Here is an 18,953-nt window from a genome sequence, read left to right as displayed (position 1 = left end):
CCAGCTGCCTTGAGATCATTGACAAGATCCTCCCGTGTAGTTCTGGGCTGATTCCTCACCGTTCTCATGATCATTGCAACTCCGCGAGGTGAGATCTTGCATGGAGCCCCAGGCCGAGGGAGATTGACAGTTGACACATACACACTTACAGTTGAAGTCGGAAGTTTACATAAGCTTAGGTTGGAGTCATTAAAACTCGTTTTTCGACCACTCCACAAATTTCTTGTTAACAAACTATAGTTTTGGCAAGTCGGTTAGGACATCTACTTTGTGCATGAGTAATATTTCCAACAATTGTTTACAGACAGATTATTTCACTTATAATTCACTGTAACACAATTCCAGTGGGTCAGAAGTTTACATACACTAAGTTGACTGTGCCTTAGGGCTAGGCCCCTTTTTTCTCCACTTCCTGCCTGAATGACGTGCCCAAAGTAAACTGCCTGTAGCTCAGGCCCTGAAGCCAGGATATGCATATAATTGGTACCATTGGAAAGAAAACACTTTGAAGTTTGTAGAAATGTTAAAATAAGGTAGGAGGATATAACACAGTAGATATGGTAGGAGAAAATCCAAAGACAAACCAACCGGAATTCTTTTTTTTGAGAGACCATCCTCTTAGAAATGCAAGAGAAATGTCATATTGAACATTAGCTCCCTGGATGCAATTCCTATGGCTTCCACAGGGTTTCAGCAGTCTATATTCAAGGTTCCAGGGGGTCTGGCTATCTGTCAGCCATTTGCCAAGCTGATCTGAGGTCTTGGATCCTCAACCAAGAGAAACATGACACTTAATGTGTTGTGAAATCTGTTATGAATGTATTGTTATGTTTGAAAATGTATAACTGACTTAATTTTGCTGGACCCCAGGAAGAGGCAGCAGCTAATGGGGATCCATAATAAACACAAATACAAATGTCCAAACAATAGAATTGGCCACAGGTGGACTCCAATCAAGTTGTAGTGACATCTCAAGGATGATCAAAGGAAATGGGATGCTCCTGAGCTCAATTTGTAGTGTCATAGCAAAGTGGTGTGAATACTTAAGTAAATTAGATATTTCTGTATTTCATTTTCAACAAATTAGCTAACATTTCAAAAAACATATTTTCAGTTTGTCATTATGGGGTATTGGTGTGTAGATGGGTGAGAAGAAAAAAAATATTGAATCCATTTTGAATTCAGGATGTAACACAACAAATGTGTAATAAGTCAAGGGGTATGGATACTTTCTGAAGGCACTGTAAGATCTGCTGTTAAAAGGGAAACAAGCATAAGTAATTTTTTATTTTGGTTTTTATTTTGGAAAACTTCATTGAGTGAATGAAATACTGTGTGTGGGTGTTGAGTGACATGGACATTAGCTTCCTTTACTTAAAGACTCAAATTTCTCCAGACATGCTGTGTGCAAATGACCCAAAAGATTGGGTAACACATTATATACACTAAACAAAAATATAAACTCAACATGCAACAATTTTAAAGATTTGACTGAGTTACAGTTCATATAAGGAAATCAATCAATTGAAATACATTCATTAGGCCCTAATCTATGGATTTCACATGGCTGGGAATCCAGATATGCATCTGATAGTGACAGATACCTTAAAAAAAAGGTAGGGGCGTGGATCAGAAAACCAGTCAGTATCTGGTGTGACCACCATTTGCCTCATGCAGCGCGACACATCCCCTTCAGCAGGCTGTTGAATGTGGCCTGTGGAAAGTTGTACCACTCCTCTTCAATGGCTGAGAGAAGTTGCTGGATATTGGCGGGAACTGGAACACGCTGTCGTACACTTTGATCCAGAGCATCCCAAACATGCTCAATGGGTGACATGTCTGGTAAATATTCAGGCCATGGAAGAACTGGGACAATTTCAACTTCCAGGAATTGTGTACAGATCCTTGCGACATCGGGCAGTGCATCATCGTGCTGAAACATGAGGTGATAATGGCGGATGAATGGCACGACAATGGACCTCAGGATCTCGTCACGGTATCTTAGTGCATTCCAATTGCCATCGATGAAATGCAATTGCTCGTTGTCCGTAGCTTATGCCTGCCCATACCATAACCCCACCTGTGTTCACAATGTTGAGATCAGCAAACCGCTCGCACTGTCACGCCTGCTCCCGCTCTTCCACACTGGTGCTTGAGGGCGCTAGGCTCCCCAGCATTGCGCACTCCTACCATCATCATTACGCACACCTGCCTTCCCCGTCACGCACAGCAACGATTATTGGACTCCCCTGGACTCAATCACCTGTTTATTACCTCCCCTATATTTGTCAGTTCCCCATCTCTGTTCCCCGCTGCTGCATTGATTGCCGTTTGTCATTGTGTATCCGTGGGCTGACGCTGTTTCTGTCTTGCTCTTTTTCTGTCTCTAATTAAATGTCAACTCCCAGTACCTGTTTCTCATTTCTGGTGTTGGTCATTACAGAATGCAGCAGACATCATACGAAGCATCTGGGAGTGCTGACGTTCCGGATGGTGGTGACGTCGGGTCCGGGGCACAACACTGATTGAACCGGGGGTGCCTAAGCCAGCCTGTCAGGCTGACATGCCCTAGCTGGCTTGAGAGGTTTTGTGCCCCGGTTGGCTCGGAAGGCGCCCATCCCACGCCAAGCCTCAGCCGGATCGTCAGGTTTTTACGCACAGCCGGCTCGTCAGGCTGCTACGACTTCGCTGGATCATCGGGTTCCCCCGGCTCAGCGGGATCGACAGGCCTTCATGCCTCAGCCGGATCGTCAGACTCCTATGCCTCAGCCGGCTCGCCAGGCTCTCACGCCCAGCCGGCTTGTCCAGCACCAGGCTTGTCCAGGTGGGACGCCGGGTGGCGCCCCTAGAGAGGGGGGGGAGGCATTGAGTACAGGTGAGTCCAATAATCGCTGATGCGCGTGACGGGGGGAAGGCAGGTGTGCGTAATGATGGTCAGGAGTGTGCAATGCTGGGGGCACTGTCACGCCTGCTCCCGCTCTTCCCCCCTGGCCCTCGAGGGCGCCAGGCTCCCCAGCATTGCACACTCCTGACCATCATTATGCACACCTGCCTTCCCCCCGTCACGCGCATCAGCGATTATTGGACTCACCTGTACTCAATCACCTGTTTATTACCTCCCCAATATTTGTCAGTTCCCCAGATCTGTTCCCCACTGCTGCATTGATTATCATTTGTCATTGTGTATCCGTGGGCTGACGCTGTTTCTGTTTTGCTCTTTGTCTGCTCCTAATTAAATGTCAACTCTCCGTACCTGCTTCTTGTCTCCGGCGTCAGTTGTTTCACGCCCACACAACACCATACACGCTGTTTGCCATCTGCCCAGTACAGTTGAAACTGGGATTCATCTGTGAAGAGCACATTTCCACGTCCCAGTGGCCATTGAAGGTGAGCATTTTCCCACTGAAGTCGGTTACAATGCAGAACTGCAGTCAGGTCAAGACCCTGGTGAGGACAACGAGCACGCAGATGATCTTCCCTGAGACGGTTTCTAACAGTTTGTGCAGAAATTCTTTGGTTGTTCAAACCCACAATTTCATCAGCTGTCCAGGTGGCTGGTCTCATACGATCCCGCAGGTGAAGAAGCCAGATGTGGAAGTCCTGGGCTGGCATGGTTATAAGTGGCCTGCGGTTGTGAGGCCTGTTGGACATACTGCCAAATTATTTTAAACAACGGAGACGGCTGATGGTAGAAAAATTAACATTCCATCCTCTGGCAACAGCTCTGGTGGACATTCCTGCAGTCAGCATGTCTATTGCATGCTACATTAATCCTTTAGACATCTGTGACATTGTGTTGAGTGACAGCACTGCACATTTTAGAGCAGAAGGTGCACCTGTGTAATGATCATGCAGTTTAATCAGCTTCATGATATGCCGCACCTATCTGGTGGATGGATTATCTTGGCAAATGAGAAATGCTCACTAACAGGGATTTAAACAAATTTGTGCACAAAATGTGAGAGAAATAAGCTTTTTGTGCTAATATGGAACCTTTCTGGGATATTTTATTTCAGGTCATGAAACATGGGACCAACACTTTACATGCTGCGTTAATATTTTTGTTCAGTATAATATAAAACTCATGAATAATCCATTCTAAATGGTTTTAGATATTTTAAATGCTTATTAACTGCTTATACTTGTTTAAAAATTTCAGATTATTAAAGTTACTTATTCATAGTTTAGAAATAGTCTATTCATGTTTATTCATTAAAGTTATAATAAAGAGTTAGGCATTATTGAGTCCAAAGCGAGTTACTTAAAAAAATATAACTAGAATTCAGATTTGAGACATGGACTGAAGCATCAGTGTAAATGTGAATGAGAGGGCAACAGACAAACAGTAATTTTTGGGGGCATGCCACTCAACAAAGCCTCTTTTCACATGTGCACCACTCATCAATGAGCATCAGATTTACATTCGTTCTTACATTCATTAAAAAACGGGTTAAGGTGGTTGAGTGAACTCATCCCCTTAGTCCAAAGTCATGGAAACAGAGTGCTCTGTTGGATCTGGTCCCTTCTTTTATGTTAAAGTGGTGGAAAACGGGACCCAGGCCCATATTCATAAAGCTTCTCAGAGTAGGAGTTCTGATCATGTCCCAAGCAATTTGGGCATGTGCCGAGAGCCCGAGGGAGGGATCAACACATGCCCCCATTGTTGGCTCTCTATTCAAACCACCAGATGGGGATTGGGTTTGAGTCAAATACTAACCTTCCCAGGGCTATACATTTAGAAATCTAAAAGTTGTCTGAACTTTATTCCTCTACATTAGGTCATCTTTATAATTGTATTTTGCATATTCTGGGTTAAACCGTTTTAATCCCAGACTCGAGTCTCTATAGGGCCAATATAGATGAACTCGCTGATGTGGTGTGCAGTTACGTCTCCTGTGAAAATACAGCAATCCTAGCAAAAGTTTGACTATTTATCCCTTGAAGGACTTATTGTGTAAAATAAATATTGCTTTCTATGAGTGCTATGTGACTGCTAAAAGGGAATCTAGACTGAAATATGAGAAGATTGTTGCTACTGAGTTCATCCTCAATCTGAGGGCTGCCTGGGACGGAATGAGAACTGTGGACAAGGGAAACAAGATGATACACGTTGATGGTTTTAACTCAAACAAAGGACTGGCTGATGAGCTAAATGGTTTTATCTCAGATTTGACAATCAGAACTTTAGTGGAGGAATCACTGAGATGCGTATGAGGACAATTGCTACTCCCAAAATGGAATTTAGCATCCAGTGTCATGAGCCTATTCAGACAGACCAAAGTTAAAAAGAGCGCAGGACCAGACAACATTGGTGGACAGGTACCAAAGCCAGGTGCCAAACAATTCAGTGGAATTTTTCATCACATTTTCACTCGACCTGCAGAAGGTGCCTAAACTCTGGAAGCATGCTACTGTTGTTCCTGTGGCAAAAAGCTAATTCCCCAAGGTGCTAAATGACTTTAGTGGCACTGACATCCTTGGAGATTAAATCATTTTGAGAAGTTAATCAAGAAGGATGTACTGCGTCAGGTTGAGTATTCCCTGGACCCCCTGCAGTTTGCTTACAGGGCCAAGCGAGGGATGGAGGACCCCACTCCAACCCTACTCAACCACCTCTACAAGCACCTGGAGGGCCGAAAACCCCCACTTGAGGCTTCTGTTCATGGACTTCTCATCTCCCTTCAATACTATCCAGCCTCACATACTAGCAGAGAAGCTCCTCCCACATCAGCCTTGTGGGCTGGATAGTGGACTTCCTTACCGACCAGTCCCAACAAGTGTGAGTAAATGGCATCATGTCAAAGCAGCTCTGCTCCTCCACCAGTTGGTAAGGTTGTGTCTTTTCTCTTCTCCTATACATACTATACACTAACGACTGTCGTAGAGAATATGAAAACAGGCACATCATCAAGTTTGCTGATGACTCTGTCATCGTCAGTCTACTACAGGATGGAGAGTCTGAGCATGAGCCTGTGGTAGATGACTTTGTGTCATAGTGAGAACTGCTTCTGTAACAGTATAGACTTACATCCGTCCCCTCGCCCCGACCTGGGCGCGAACCAGGGATGCTCTGCACACGTCAACAGTCACCCTCGAAGCATCGCTCCACAAAAGCCACGGCCCTTGCAGAGCAAGGGGAACCACTACTTCAAGGTCTCAGAGCAGGTGACGTCACCGATTGAAACGCCACTAGCGCGCACCACTGCTAACTAGCTAGCCATTTCACATCGGCTACACTTCCTCCAACTGAATGTCTCCCAAACTAAAGATATGGCCATTGACTTTAGAAGGCTGCCACTGAACCTCACACCCACTGTGGTCATGGGACACGACATTGAGCTGGTTAGTACCTACAAGTACCTGGGAACAGTGCTGGACAACAAGTTGATGTTTGAGAAGAACACAGATGCCATCTGTAAAAAAAAAAAAAGTTCACCAGTGGCTTTTTTATTTAAATTGAAAGATTAACTCTTAATGTCAGCAAGACTATGATGACACAGTTTTTCAGGAGTTATATTGAATACGTATTGATGTTCTCAAAGGTGGCGTGGTTTGGCAATCTTAATGTTTGCAACAGAAACAGATTGTACAGGGTGGTTAAAGTGGCCAGCAAGATCAACGGGAGGCAACAGGCACAGCTCAGTGACGTTCAGAAAGCAACTGGTGAAGAGAACTAACAGTATCAGACTGTCTTGGTCACTCCCTCCTTGACCATTTTGCACTCCTCCCCTCAGGTCATCATAGACTTCCCAAACTCAATAGCAACAGATGCGATAAAATAGTTATTGTAACAGGCCATTAACTTTCTGAATGTGCACATGAAATGTCTATCTATTGCTGCACTTTTGCACAATGATTACTCCTTTTTATCCATCTCATTGTTTCATGTGTGTATATCGATGGTTGTCACGGTTTTAAATGTATTTGATTTTTAAAAAAGTATTGAACCCAGACTGCACAACAAATTTCCCAATAGGGAGAAAAAAATATATAATTTGGAACAGTAGAGAAGCATATTAGAGATGGGCCATCTGGTGCCTTGAGAGTTAAAGAATTAACGCATGTGAAAAAGAACCCCAAACACCAAGCTGTGACAGAGCATTAAGGTATCTTACAAAAATGGGACCGCTTCTCATTGATCGTCATTGTTAGTTAGACAAGTTAGCGCGCATACCTTTATCAGGTAACAGTTGGCTAGAAAATACACTTAAATGGATAATTGAAGAAAAAAAAAAGAGACTTCCCATAGCTGCCAAAAAGGTAAACAATGCAATTTTCCACAGTACCTTTTCACCATTTGGAAGTAATCACCTTCTTAGTGTTCAAATGCCTATATATTTTGTTGTTGCCTGTTTTTCCCTTTTTAAGTATTACAGGAGACATTGAAGTGAGACTGGTTGCATGGTGCTTAAAACATATATATATATATGACACCATGATGTAGCTGTCACTTTCAAAGAGATTCACAATTGGAACTCACTCACATGCTGTCAAGTTTAGAAAAGGTCAGCATTACTACAAGCATCTACAATGAAAATCTACCTCAAACCAGATCCCTCGACTAAAATGACAAATTGTAATAAAATCAATAATGAATAGAAGTAGTTGAAGACACCAAAACCATTTCCCTGTTTCTCATTTTATGTCTAATCTTGTTTTTTTTAAATGTGAGATTTGGAAAGATGACAGCTGTTTGATTATGAATAATCGCTCTCAGTTCATGGAGAGGGCTAATAGAATTTTCGATTCCATTTTCAGAGTTGATTCCTCTTACACAATATGGTGCCCGTGTATATCCACCATAATATTCTTATAGCGTCCAATTGGATTACGGTAAACAGTTCAGATGCTCTAATTGGTCAGTGTGGTACGCACAGAGCAGATGTCAGGATTTGAATGAAGGCGGTGACTATATTTAGCCTAACAAAACATACCATCCATTCATAGACCTATGTGATAATCTAACCATATATACCAATGATTATTGATGAAACAATGCAAAGGGCATTGCTGTGACCAATTAATCCAGTCCTGTAAAACGGTAAAATCTGACATTTACAGCAATTCAGGGGTCATTCAACGGTCAATGATCAGGGCAGATTTGTGTCTGAAAAACGAATTAAGGATTATGTTTTTATGATCAGAAAAAATAATGGTTTTGCGCCATCTGCTGTTATTCTTAGCAAGAAGCAGGCTACTTGTAAAAGAATAAGCCATAGTTCACCAAAATTGAAATAAAGTGCATTTATTTAAGAAAGAAAACAATTTGAAACCAACATCACAGTTAACAAATGCTTTCTTGAATTCAGTTAGAAAAAACAGGCTTACCTGCTAGCAAATTAAGCAGTACGAAGACTGTTCCCCAGAAATCTAATCAAAGTGAACTCAGGTACTTTAGAGAATGTTCTGCTGTTTGGCAACTTGATCATTAGCCGTTTTTAGCTCTAGTCCCCAGAAAACAGACGAAAAGACACATCAGTAACATGTCCAAAGTGCTGTTGGTTATCAGTGTAATTAACTACATTGGTTAATTCATTTTATGTCCAGCAACACCACTGGACAGGAAACTTTTTTTTAAGCCCCTCGATCACAGCTTTAAAGATGAGACATTTCAAATATTCTCTGCTGTCTTTAGTAGGTCTGGCCTGAGTAGCAGTAGAACACTGATCCTCCCAACCAAATCATGTCTGTGGCCCAAGCCCAAATGGAATCAAGAGATATAATTGGCAATACAATTTTTTTAATTATTTCCCTAGCCCATCAGAGGGCAAGTTCAATTTATTACCATATCGAGTACACCTATCAAATCTTCTCAGGTCTACACAAGAGCATACAGTGCCTTTGGAAAGTATTCAGACCCCTTTACTTTTTCCACATTTTATTACGTTACAGCCTTATTATAAAATGGATAAATACAAAAAAAATCCTCAGCAATCTACACACAATACTCTATAATGACAAAGTGAACAGGTTTTTAGAAATACCTTATGTAAATAAGTATTCAGACCCTTTGGTATGAGACTCGAAATTGAGCTCAGGTGCATCCTGTTTCCATTGATCATCCTTGAGATGTTTCTACAACTTGATTGGAGTCCACCCGTGGTAAATTCAATTGATTGGACATTATTTGGAAAGGCACACACGTCTATATAAGGTCCCACAGTTGACAGTGCATGTCAGAGCAAAAACCAAACAATGAGGTCGAAGAATTTGTCCTTTGCGCTCCGAGACAGTATTGTGTCGAGGCACAGATCTGGGAAGGGAACCAAAAAATGTCTGCAGCATTGAAGGTCACCAAGAACACAGTGGCCTCCATCATTCTTAAATGGCACATTTTTGGAACCACCAAGACTCTCCCTAGAGCAGGCCGCCCTGCCAAGGTGAGCAATCGGGGGAGAAGGGCCTTGGTCAGGGAGGCGACCAAGAACCCGATGGTCACTCTGACAGAGCTCTAGAGTTCCTCTGTGGAGATGGGAAAACCATCTCTGCAGCACTCCACCAATCAGTCACTCCTCAATAAAAGGCACATGACAGTCTGCTTGGAGTTTGCTAAATGGCACCTAAAGACTCTCAGACCATGAGCAACAAGATTCTCTGGTCTGATGAAACCAAGATTGAACTCTTTGGCCTGAATGCCAAGCATCACGTCTGGAGGAAACATGGCACCATACCTACGGTGAAGCATGGTGGTAACAGCATCATGCGGTGGGGATGTTTTTCAGCTGCAGGGACTGGGAGACTCGTCAGGATCGAGGCAAAGATGAACGAAACAAAGCACAGAGAAATCCTTGATGAAAACCTGCTCCAGAGTGCTCAGGACTTCAGACTGGGGCAAAGGTTCACCTTCCAACAGGACAACGACCCTAAGCATAGCCAAGACAACACAGGAGTGGTTTTGGGGCAAGTCTCAATGTCCTTGAGTGGCCCAGCCAGAGCCCGATCGAACATCTCTGGAGAGACCTGAAAATAGCTGTGCAACAATGCTCCCCATTCAACCTGACAAATCTTGAGAGGATCTGCAGAGAAGAATGGGAGAAACTTCCCAAATACAGGTGTGCCAAGCTTGTAGCGTCATACCCAAAAAGACACAAGGCTGTAATCGCTGCCAAAGGTGCTTCAACAAAGTACTGAGTAAAGGGTCTGAATACTTTATTTATAAATAACTGTTTTTGCTTTGTCATTGTGTTATTGTGTGTAGACTGATGAGGGGAAAAAAAACAATTGAATCCATTTTAGAATAAGGCTGTAACTAAAAATGTGGAAAAAGTCAAGGGGTGTGAATACTTTCCAAAGGCACTGTAGGTAAGCTCCATTTGGGATTGGGAACGTTAGAGGGGATCGCTTCCTTCAGTACAAAATGATGCTACATGGAGCAGATCTGACGCGTCACTCATTTCACAGGTCTCTGTAGTTTCAAGATACATTTTTTTTTAAAGACAGCCCTAACAGGAGTCCTTAGAACCCTGTTGAGTTTGAAGTCTAATGGACAGATTCTTTGACATTTAAGAAAGGAAAGTGTTAGACAATGCCTACGATAATCAATGTTTTCGACCTTGTTTGTTTGCGAGCACCACTGAACCGTGTGTATGCTCCTTTGACATCCACAGGTAGGCACAGTGGCTTCTGCTATTGCTTTGTTGAGGTTCTGATGCTTGATGGTGCCCAGTGACCATGGCCAACAAGATCAAACCCTCTTGCATAACAAGCCCTTAGCCCAATTGAATAAAACCTGGTTTCTGGGGCAAGTCAAAACCTGTTTGAATGATCATGTAGCTCACTTTCATTTTATCATTGTGTCAATGACAACACGAATACAAAACATGAATTCTTGCAGCACGAGAACGAAAAAGGGTTGGAAGCACCAGCAAGTCATATTGTTTGATGACATTCTGTTCAAAGTAGAAAAAAAATCCATATCAATGACCAGAAAACCATGTTCGATGTGTCTACAATAAACTAACATACTGCACTTTCACTAGTTTCAGAGGGACTGTAGGACAATGGAACCCTGAGATATTCAATCTTTCGAATGGCTGTGTGACTGGAATGCCATTTCCAGGGTCATCTTAATAAAAAAATAAAACATGTTTTAAAAACTTTTTGCAACAGGAAACTGAAAATGTGCAGGTAGCCCCTCCTGGTTTCATTCTGCTCCCATCCATTTGGTGCCTAATGAAATTGACCCAGGGCTCTAAAAACAACAACCTTCCAGAGTCACAACTAAAGCAGCTACCGGTCGGTCCCAAGTTTAACCTGATCTTCACAACACCCAACAAACACAATCACTTGTTGGTACCCTTACACTCCAATGGAAATCCTTCCCAAAATAATATCAAAGAATACCTGGATACCTCTTCGGGAGAGCGGAGTGGCTTTGGCTCTGTTTTAAAAGGACGGGAGGAATCAAGGATTTGACAGCTTCTACACTTTTAAGACAGAGCCTAAGTGTTATATAGAAATACAAATCTAGCAATACATCTGTTCGTTTTTTTTTTTTTTAAACCAAAAATAGGTATTAAAGTATTAAATACAGATGGTTTTATTTGACATATGTTACATGGATGTTTTTCCGGTGTCATGGCAGATTGTAGTGAAGGAGGGTGGGGTGGGGCTGGATTGGGGGTGTGGTGGTGGCCGCTTCTTGATCAACGAAAAGTTAATGCAGTTATGGCAAGGCGTGGCCTTAATTATTATTCTTTCCCTCCTATTTTCCTTTTTTTACTTCTCTGTGAGCGAGAGCTGCAATATCCTCTCCAGCTCCTCCTCTTCCCCCTGCCTCCTCCTCTCCTCCTCGGCCTGGGCCCGGGCCGACAGCTCCATGGCCATGCGGAGGTCAGTGTCGGGGCTGGAGGCCGAGGTGCCCGAGCTCGCCTGACTCGACGTGGTGTCTCCCAAGTCCACCAGCACCCCCTCTGGGATGCTTCTGGAACAACAGAGGGATATGGATATAGTCTGAATATACTGTATGTGCTAACTGGAAGTCACTTTGGACAAAAGTGAAAAGTGTAGATAATGATATGCATGAATACTTGGTGTACCTGTCACTCTGGCTACTGAGTATGGGGTCTGTGAGGTCACCATTGGCATCCTCCCAGGTCACTTCCTAGAGGACAAAACAAAAAGGTGGAGTTAGCGAGGTGAAACTCCTGGCACGTCGCAGATAAAACTTGCATAAATGTAACGGACAGAGTTCCCTATTCCTTATGTCAGACAATACTATCGTTTCCACGCAATCCATTCTATCTGGAAGTTTTACAACATTGCAGCTTCCTGAACAGACCGAGCACTGGTTGAACACGAAGGCGGATGGCCGTGAGCACAAGAGGACCAGATAGAGAGTCAAACAAATGAGTAGGAGGGGTGTGTGAGTGATCTAGGACCTGTCCCGGGGCTCCCCCACCAGACTCTGGTGGATGGCATACTGCAGTAGCTCCTCGTCATGATTTGACACCGGCGTGTGGCGGCTGCCACCCCCTCCTCGGTGGCGGTAATGTGAGGGCACCTCAAACACCGACGGGCACACCTGGAATAGAGGGGGAACTGGGTGGAGGGAACAGTCATACAGAAGGATGTTACTAGTGGTGGCTGTTAATATTGACATTACGACCAAAAGCAATATGGATAGAAACATTAATATTGGTTGTTCATCTGTTAGATGCAACTGAAGAAATACATTTGAGAAATGACTAAATGTGCGATTTGTTTTGTTCAGACCCCATGGGGACGATTGCCGGAGTCACCCTGGTCAGCGGCATGGGCATGCTTTGCCTACCTGCAGCTTCGCCGCAGCCTCCCTCCTCCCTCACCTCCTCCTCCTCCTCCTCAGGTGTGGCAGCGGAGGGGGGTGTCTCCAAGGGTTCGCCCGTACTGCATTTGTTGACACTGCCAAATGAAATGCGGGCGTTGAGCACATGGAATAGGGGAATCTCTGTGTGAGAGGAAACAAAGACGGGTCACTCCACAGATCCCATTATCTATAAGCAAACGCCTCAATGGTGGGCTTTTCATTGTGATAACTGCACATACACATACAAGGTTTTCCTCAATCAGGCCCTGTATGTATGAAGTGTCTCAGAGTAGGAGGGCTGATTTGGGGTCCGTTTTGCCTTTTAGTTCACAAGGAATAAGATTATATGGACAGGGTGGACTGAACCTTGCTCAGCAGACCTCCTCTGAGACGCTTGATACAGTTGTGTTTGAATGAGCTGATTGACACCAGAGGTGTGATTGTACCTATTTTTACAGGGAACCCCGGAGGGAACTTGAGGGTGACAAAATCCCGCAGCCGGGCGAAGTGGGTACTGGTCCGGGCCATGAGATCGATGATGGGGGTGACCTGCTCCACCAGGGAGAGGGGGTGTTCCTCGCTCATCCACAATGTACCCTTGAACCTGAACACATCAGGGTTGAATTCATTATTGTACACTGTAGAAAAACATTTCGCAACGGAAAATGAAAATAAGAATTTCTTATTGGACAAGTTACGGCAGTCCCTCCTGTTTCAGCCCCATTTTCTTCTGTTTGGTGCCTAATGAATACGAACCAGAAAACACTCTCATCGTGTTTGAGGGATCAGCTTGAGGAAGCGCAGAATCGCTAATCTTGATCCCATCATGAGTAGTGATTTGTAGATATGGCTATTTGTAGATTATGCTCACTGCAAAGTAGTCCCATCTCAATACAATCACCCCTACGCTAAAACCTAAACACCAACACCTTCATATGAACTGAGAGGGAACCTGTTACAAAAACAATCAAGACTTCTGATGACATGAATACTGATCAGAAAGTCTCGCTCTCTCCTGGGTTTTGCAGCATAATTTTCTTACTTCTGGGTTCGGATGGTAAGTTCAATGGGCCGGCCAATGTCTCGGTCTTCAAGGTCAAACGCAGGGTCAAAGTACTCCTCTGGTGTGATGGCGGTGGGGTTGTTGGCTGTCGCGTACTCCAGAGTGAGGTCCTATCCACAATATGACCAGAGTAGAGCATTCTTATTGAAGCCGTTATAAACCAAGTTCACCGTTCTTATCGAAGTCAATATGAACCAAGACGAAGCATTCTTATTGAAGCCGTTATAAACCAAGTTCACTGTTCTTATTGAAGTCAATATGAACCAAGACGAAGCATTCTTATTGAAGCCGTTATAAACCAAGTTCACCGTTCTTATTGAAGTCAATATGAACCAAGACGAAGCATTCTTATTGAAGCCGTTATAAACCAAGTTCACCGTTCTTATTGAAGTCAATATGAACCAAGACGAAGCATTCTTATTGAAGCCGTTATAAACCAAGTTCACCCTTCTTATTGAAGTCAATATGAACCAAGACGAAGCATTCTTATTGAAGCCATTATAAACCAAATAGGCAAGTAAGAGTCTGTCTATGTAGGTAATACTGAAATTTGATGGGATAATCCCGCAATAATCTCAAATTCAGGTCTGCTGATCTCTTACCCCTTGAGCACTTATCTGCTGCTCCACTGTGCCCAGAAGAGACTCCAGAACATTCCTCTCACCTAGAAGCAAAAAAAGAGACGATCCACACAAAGTGTTATTGTGTCTGACAGAGCGCTGGTCTCCAACAAGTCCCCTTCTAAACCGAGACAGGTCTCTCTGGGTTATTATAGCTGTGCACGAGTCTCCTAGCATTACACTGCAACTCTGCTTATTAAACATTGAGATAAGGACCATGTCTCTTAGGCCAGAAGTAGTGCACTACGCAGGGAACGGGGAACCATTTCAGATACAGACTAACTGGTATGTCCCTCTACCACCTCCTTGAGGGATCATAGAGTGTATACTTTTTATTCTAGCCTTCTCCTCATCGGTGAGATGCTCTGTCCTCGTCCGGATCACCACGTTTACATTGTTCACAGTGAAAACCTGCAATGAAAAGAAAAACAACTCGTGCAGTATACCGCATACTATTCTTCCGTTTACTGGTACTAAAAGAAAAATGACTAACTATTTTAAAAAACGAAGCTGGCAATCTACTGTAGATCTGGTCAAATTAAAGAAAGGGACTTGCGTAAGGTCAGCAAACCTAGACAAGCAACAAAATAATTAAACATCAACAACACAAGAATGCTTTAATAAAATGGACAAACCTTCGCCTCGAAACCATTGACAACTTCCGTTTTGTCACTCCTCCAACCCCAAATCCCAGATTTATTTCTGTAAAAAACAATTTAAATGTCATGTTACTATAAATCCCTATACTAATGTGCACATCCTTCAAAAGACACGTTATACTACACAATAGAGAAACACGATAAAGTACGGTTTGGGTCTCGCCTCTCAAAAGCAATGTCCCTGGTGTCCAGAAAGGTATTGACAATGGGCGTGGTCAGTCGCTTGGCCACTTCCTGTTCTGCAGGTTGCATGGAGTCCAGCGTTACGTCTTCTATCTCCCTGGAGATGTCAAAGCGTTCCGTGTCCACCACCTGTTCGTCATGGTTCACCTCCATCAACTCTGTGCAGACATCTGCCAATGAGCACAAACACACACTATGAAACAGAAGCCAACAGAGCAAAAGGCGAGATAAAAGATGAGACGGCCTGCTAAAACACAGGTTAGGAGGACACAGTTGTGTGTAAGCCTCACTCAGGGAAAAAGGGACTCACCATCTCCCCTGAAAATGTAGCTCCGACGACCTCTGATCCAGGTCATGTTCTCGAAGCCTAGCAGAGTGGCGTCCACGCGCAGGCTGGCCCCACTCTTCCAGATCCGACACACGTCACTGGGACAAACCCGGGAAACGAGAGGGACTGGGAAAGGATGGGAAAGCAATGTAAACTACAACGTTGCAAACATCCACACACGGCCAATTGTAAAGGGGGATTATCAAGTAGAACTTACTCCAACTTGTGAACTCCCATTTCATTTCCATGTAGAAATCTTGGGACTGGGGGAGGATTGAAAAGAGGCTTGAGTTTGCAGTTCTTAGTTTTTTGTGACGAGTGTGATGAGTGAAAAACATTTCAGAGAGGGGAGCAAACAGAGAGAGAGAAAACACCTCACGGATCTTGCTCAGAAGCTCAGGCACTCCTCCCAGAGCTGTAGAGGCTTTGAGGTAGTCTCGCCGCTGGAGCACTAGCTGAACCATCTCTGGGTCGCCGGTGCTGACTGCCTCCTGCAGCACTACACACAAACACATGCTTACGACAAGAAGATATTTTTAACATATAACATACTTCTGTGATAACAAATGTTTACAAAAGTAAGAATTGTTATGGCCAGCATCAGCCAGTAAGCTGTGTGTGTAGTAACAAGAGGTATTGTGTGAAGCAGTAGAAAGAAATAGTGTCCCACTACGACTGGAAGAGACACCTACTGATTCAAGCGTACATAATGTGTGAAATTGTTACGGAAACCCCCAAGGTCAATTTGTGGAAGTGACTTTGATCACACAATTTAACAACCAACAAATAGACCTATACCAAGGCGTGTCAGATGAAGCCATAGCCATATAAATAGTTTGTCAAAGTAATGGTATTAATAAACATTTACATTTGGATATACGTTTATTTTATTCATTACAAATAAAAAAGACAATATCCAAACGTAAATGTTTATTATAAATATCATGAATTTGGCATACTATTTATAGGGCTAATCAAGGCAAAGCACAGAGGTCTGGATTGCAGTATGTCATGGAGGAAAGCCGGCCTAACCTGTCCAATTCTTGGCATTCTCTTTGGTAACTTCAGCACCATTTCTCAGAAGCACTCTCACCGACTCCAGGTGGCCCAGCGACACAGCCAGGTGGAGCGGTGTCCTTCCCCTGGGATCCACAGCCTCTACGTCGTTCTGAGAGAAACAAACAAACAAGCATTGCAATGGCTTCAAAAACAAATAGCCTAGCTACCTAAAGAGAATCTCTCGAGATCTCCATGAGATCGACATCATACACACTGGGAGTTATAGCTACACTGAGGAGATTCGATCATCTGGCCCAGGTTACCCAAGTGGGAGGAGTTTGCACCGGGTGAAAAGTGATTGAATTAGATTTCCTCATGGATATTCAGTCTGAATTAAATCTGCTTACAAACAGTTCCCTACAAGCCAGAATGTTGAATACAATTATATTTACACTTACTTTACCGGTTGTACATGCTGTTGGTCCTTTTGAAGTTAGGAGGTGGAGATATATAGAGATATATATGGAGGGTATACACAGGAAAGTGTTGTTTACCCAACTTTTTGCAGCACCGGTAGGTTCTGCCACTTGTATTTTCAATCTCCTGACGCATTGCACAATATGTAAACAAAAGCCAAATGTAACCAAACATATCATCCGAAGCACATTTCCTCAATCTGGAAGTGTTAGTAAAATTTGTCAGCTGATTGTGCGGGACAACATGCACCCTGTGGTTCGGTTTGGCTCAGCCATATTGTGCAAGTGTTTGTGCGAATTGTGTCAGTATTGAAAATAAAAACACAAATCAATATACAGACCAGCATACTGAAGGTCTGATTGATAACGCTTCCCTGTGGATATTTTGTATCAGATTACCTCAGACATAGTGGCAAAATCAGAAGACAACAGGTGAAGTAAGTTGAAATGGAGTTTGTTCAACATTCTGACTTGTAATGGGACTGTTCCGGAATGCTGAGCCTACATGTTAGAGACGAGAGTGTATTTCACTCTCCTATTCTAAAAGAGGCTAAATGCTGCATTGACCGAGCAACTCAGATTACTGTTAATTTGTGAAGGGCGCTCCTCCCTCACCACTTTTGCACTTCACGGGCCATAAACCGGTTCACCGCGGCCCAGGTTAAAAGAACTCCCTCATTTCCTGTTAATAACAAATACTCAACTGACCACAAAAACATTTAGAATGGGGAAAAGCAACCATATCGTTGGGTTATGATTTGCTGATAATTATCCACATCAATTCTCAGCTAGGTTATTATAGTAGGAAAATACCGTTTCAAGCGTTTCAAGAATCAATGGCCAGACTGTGCCAGATGTCGAACAAAGTAGCCAGTAGTAATGTAAACAAGGCGGCTAGCTATGCTGAATTAAATGTGTACTGTAGTTAATATGATCAATAATGCAACATGGCATTCCATGAACCCTTAAACTGGCAGAGCATACATAGCCTAGGAATTACGCCAATCAAAGTATATGGTTATCCATGTCAGGCCAAGTAGCTAACGTTAGCTATCAAGGTAGCCAAGTTAGTAACGTGCTAGCTAGCTTCAGACACTTTGAAGCAAATACATCTGTAGTTAGTTAGCTAAAGGCAGCGAAACAGAAAAGTACCTATAGCTAGCTCATTGTCCATATTTTGACATAGCTACCTACCTTTGTTGAGTCGTTTTCCAATTTCCTGTAATCATTTTCCCAGACTAAGGAATGTAGTGGAAACTTCACCCTGAAATCTTCGTTGGCCGCGGATAACATCTTCCCCTGCTAGTTTACACTTCTCAATGTATCTAGCCTATATTTACAGCCATGGACAACCTAAGCTAAACCTTAAAGTTTAAGAAATGTTAATCAATGCACCTCATCTCATATTCCAACAGGATCCATGTCAAAGTGTGCTAGCCATAGATAGCCAACTACTACCAAATAAAACTTTTCGAAAAACAAGGAAGTGTCACGTTGAGACTTGTGGTAGGGGTGTTTGAGATAAACTATTTGAGGATAAAGACTAATATATGACTATATTTATGAATACATATTATTACATGTATATATTTATTAAATAAAGACACGTTTTTAAGTTCAATATTTGCTAAAAATATTAATAATAATAATAATCCTCGCGAAAATATATATTTTTTCAAGCAAGCACGTGACCATGTTACACTATGGCCGGGGAAAGCGGGGCTATACTAATTTGTGCCAAATACAAATACTTTTTCGTACATATAATTTTAGTATTGTAAATATAGAAAGCTACTTCAAGTAGTGCATATTTGCGCAATTAAACTGCAAATCAATTA

The 18,953-nt window shown here is 43.0% G+C and overlaps 1 protein-coding gene across 1 annotated transcript; it reads right to left on the bottom strand.

The window, feature by feature from the left end:
* Positions 1 to 8,229: 8,229 nt before the first annotated feature.
* Positions 8,230 to 18,813, bottom strand: LOC139389769 (ankyrin repeat domain-containing protein 13A-like). Its single transcript, XM_071136710.1, is given in 16 exon segments — positions 8,230 to 11,923; positions 12,039 to 12,103; positions 12,381 to 12,397; positions 12,400 to 12,540; positions 12,773 to 12,928; positions 13,234 to 13,391; positions 13,830 to 13,960; positions 14,453 to 14,514; positions 14,800 to 14,881; positions 15,106 to 15,172; positions 15,293 to 15,482; positions 15,623 to 15,766; positions 15,858 to 15,903; positions 16,015 to 16,139; positions 16,673 to 16,808; positions 18,310 to 18,813. Coding segments are annotated over 16 exon segments (1,824 nt in total). The 5' UTR covers positions 18,409 to 18,813; the 3' UTR covers positions 8,230 to 11,718.
* Between the last annotated feature and the right edge of the window lie 140 nt (positions 18,814 to 18,953).

The sequence above is a fragment of the Oncorhynchus clarkii genome, chromosome 30 (genome assembly GCF_045791955.1).
Source record: "Oncorhynchus clarkii lewisi isolate Uvic-CL-2024 chromosome 30, UVic_Ocla_1.0, whole genome shotgun sequence".
Taxonomy (NCBI): Eukaryota; Metazoa; Chordata; class Actinopteri; order Salmoniformes; family Salmonidae; genus Oncorhynchus; species Oncorhynchus clarkii.
Note: the sequence above shows the minus strand (reverse complement) of the source record. Positions and strands in the feature narration are given on the sequence as shown.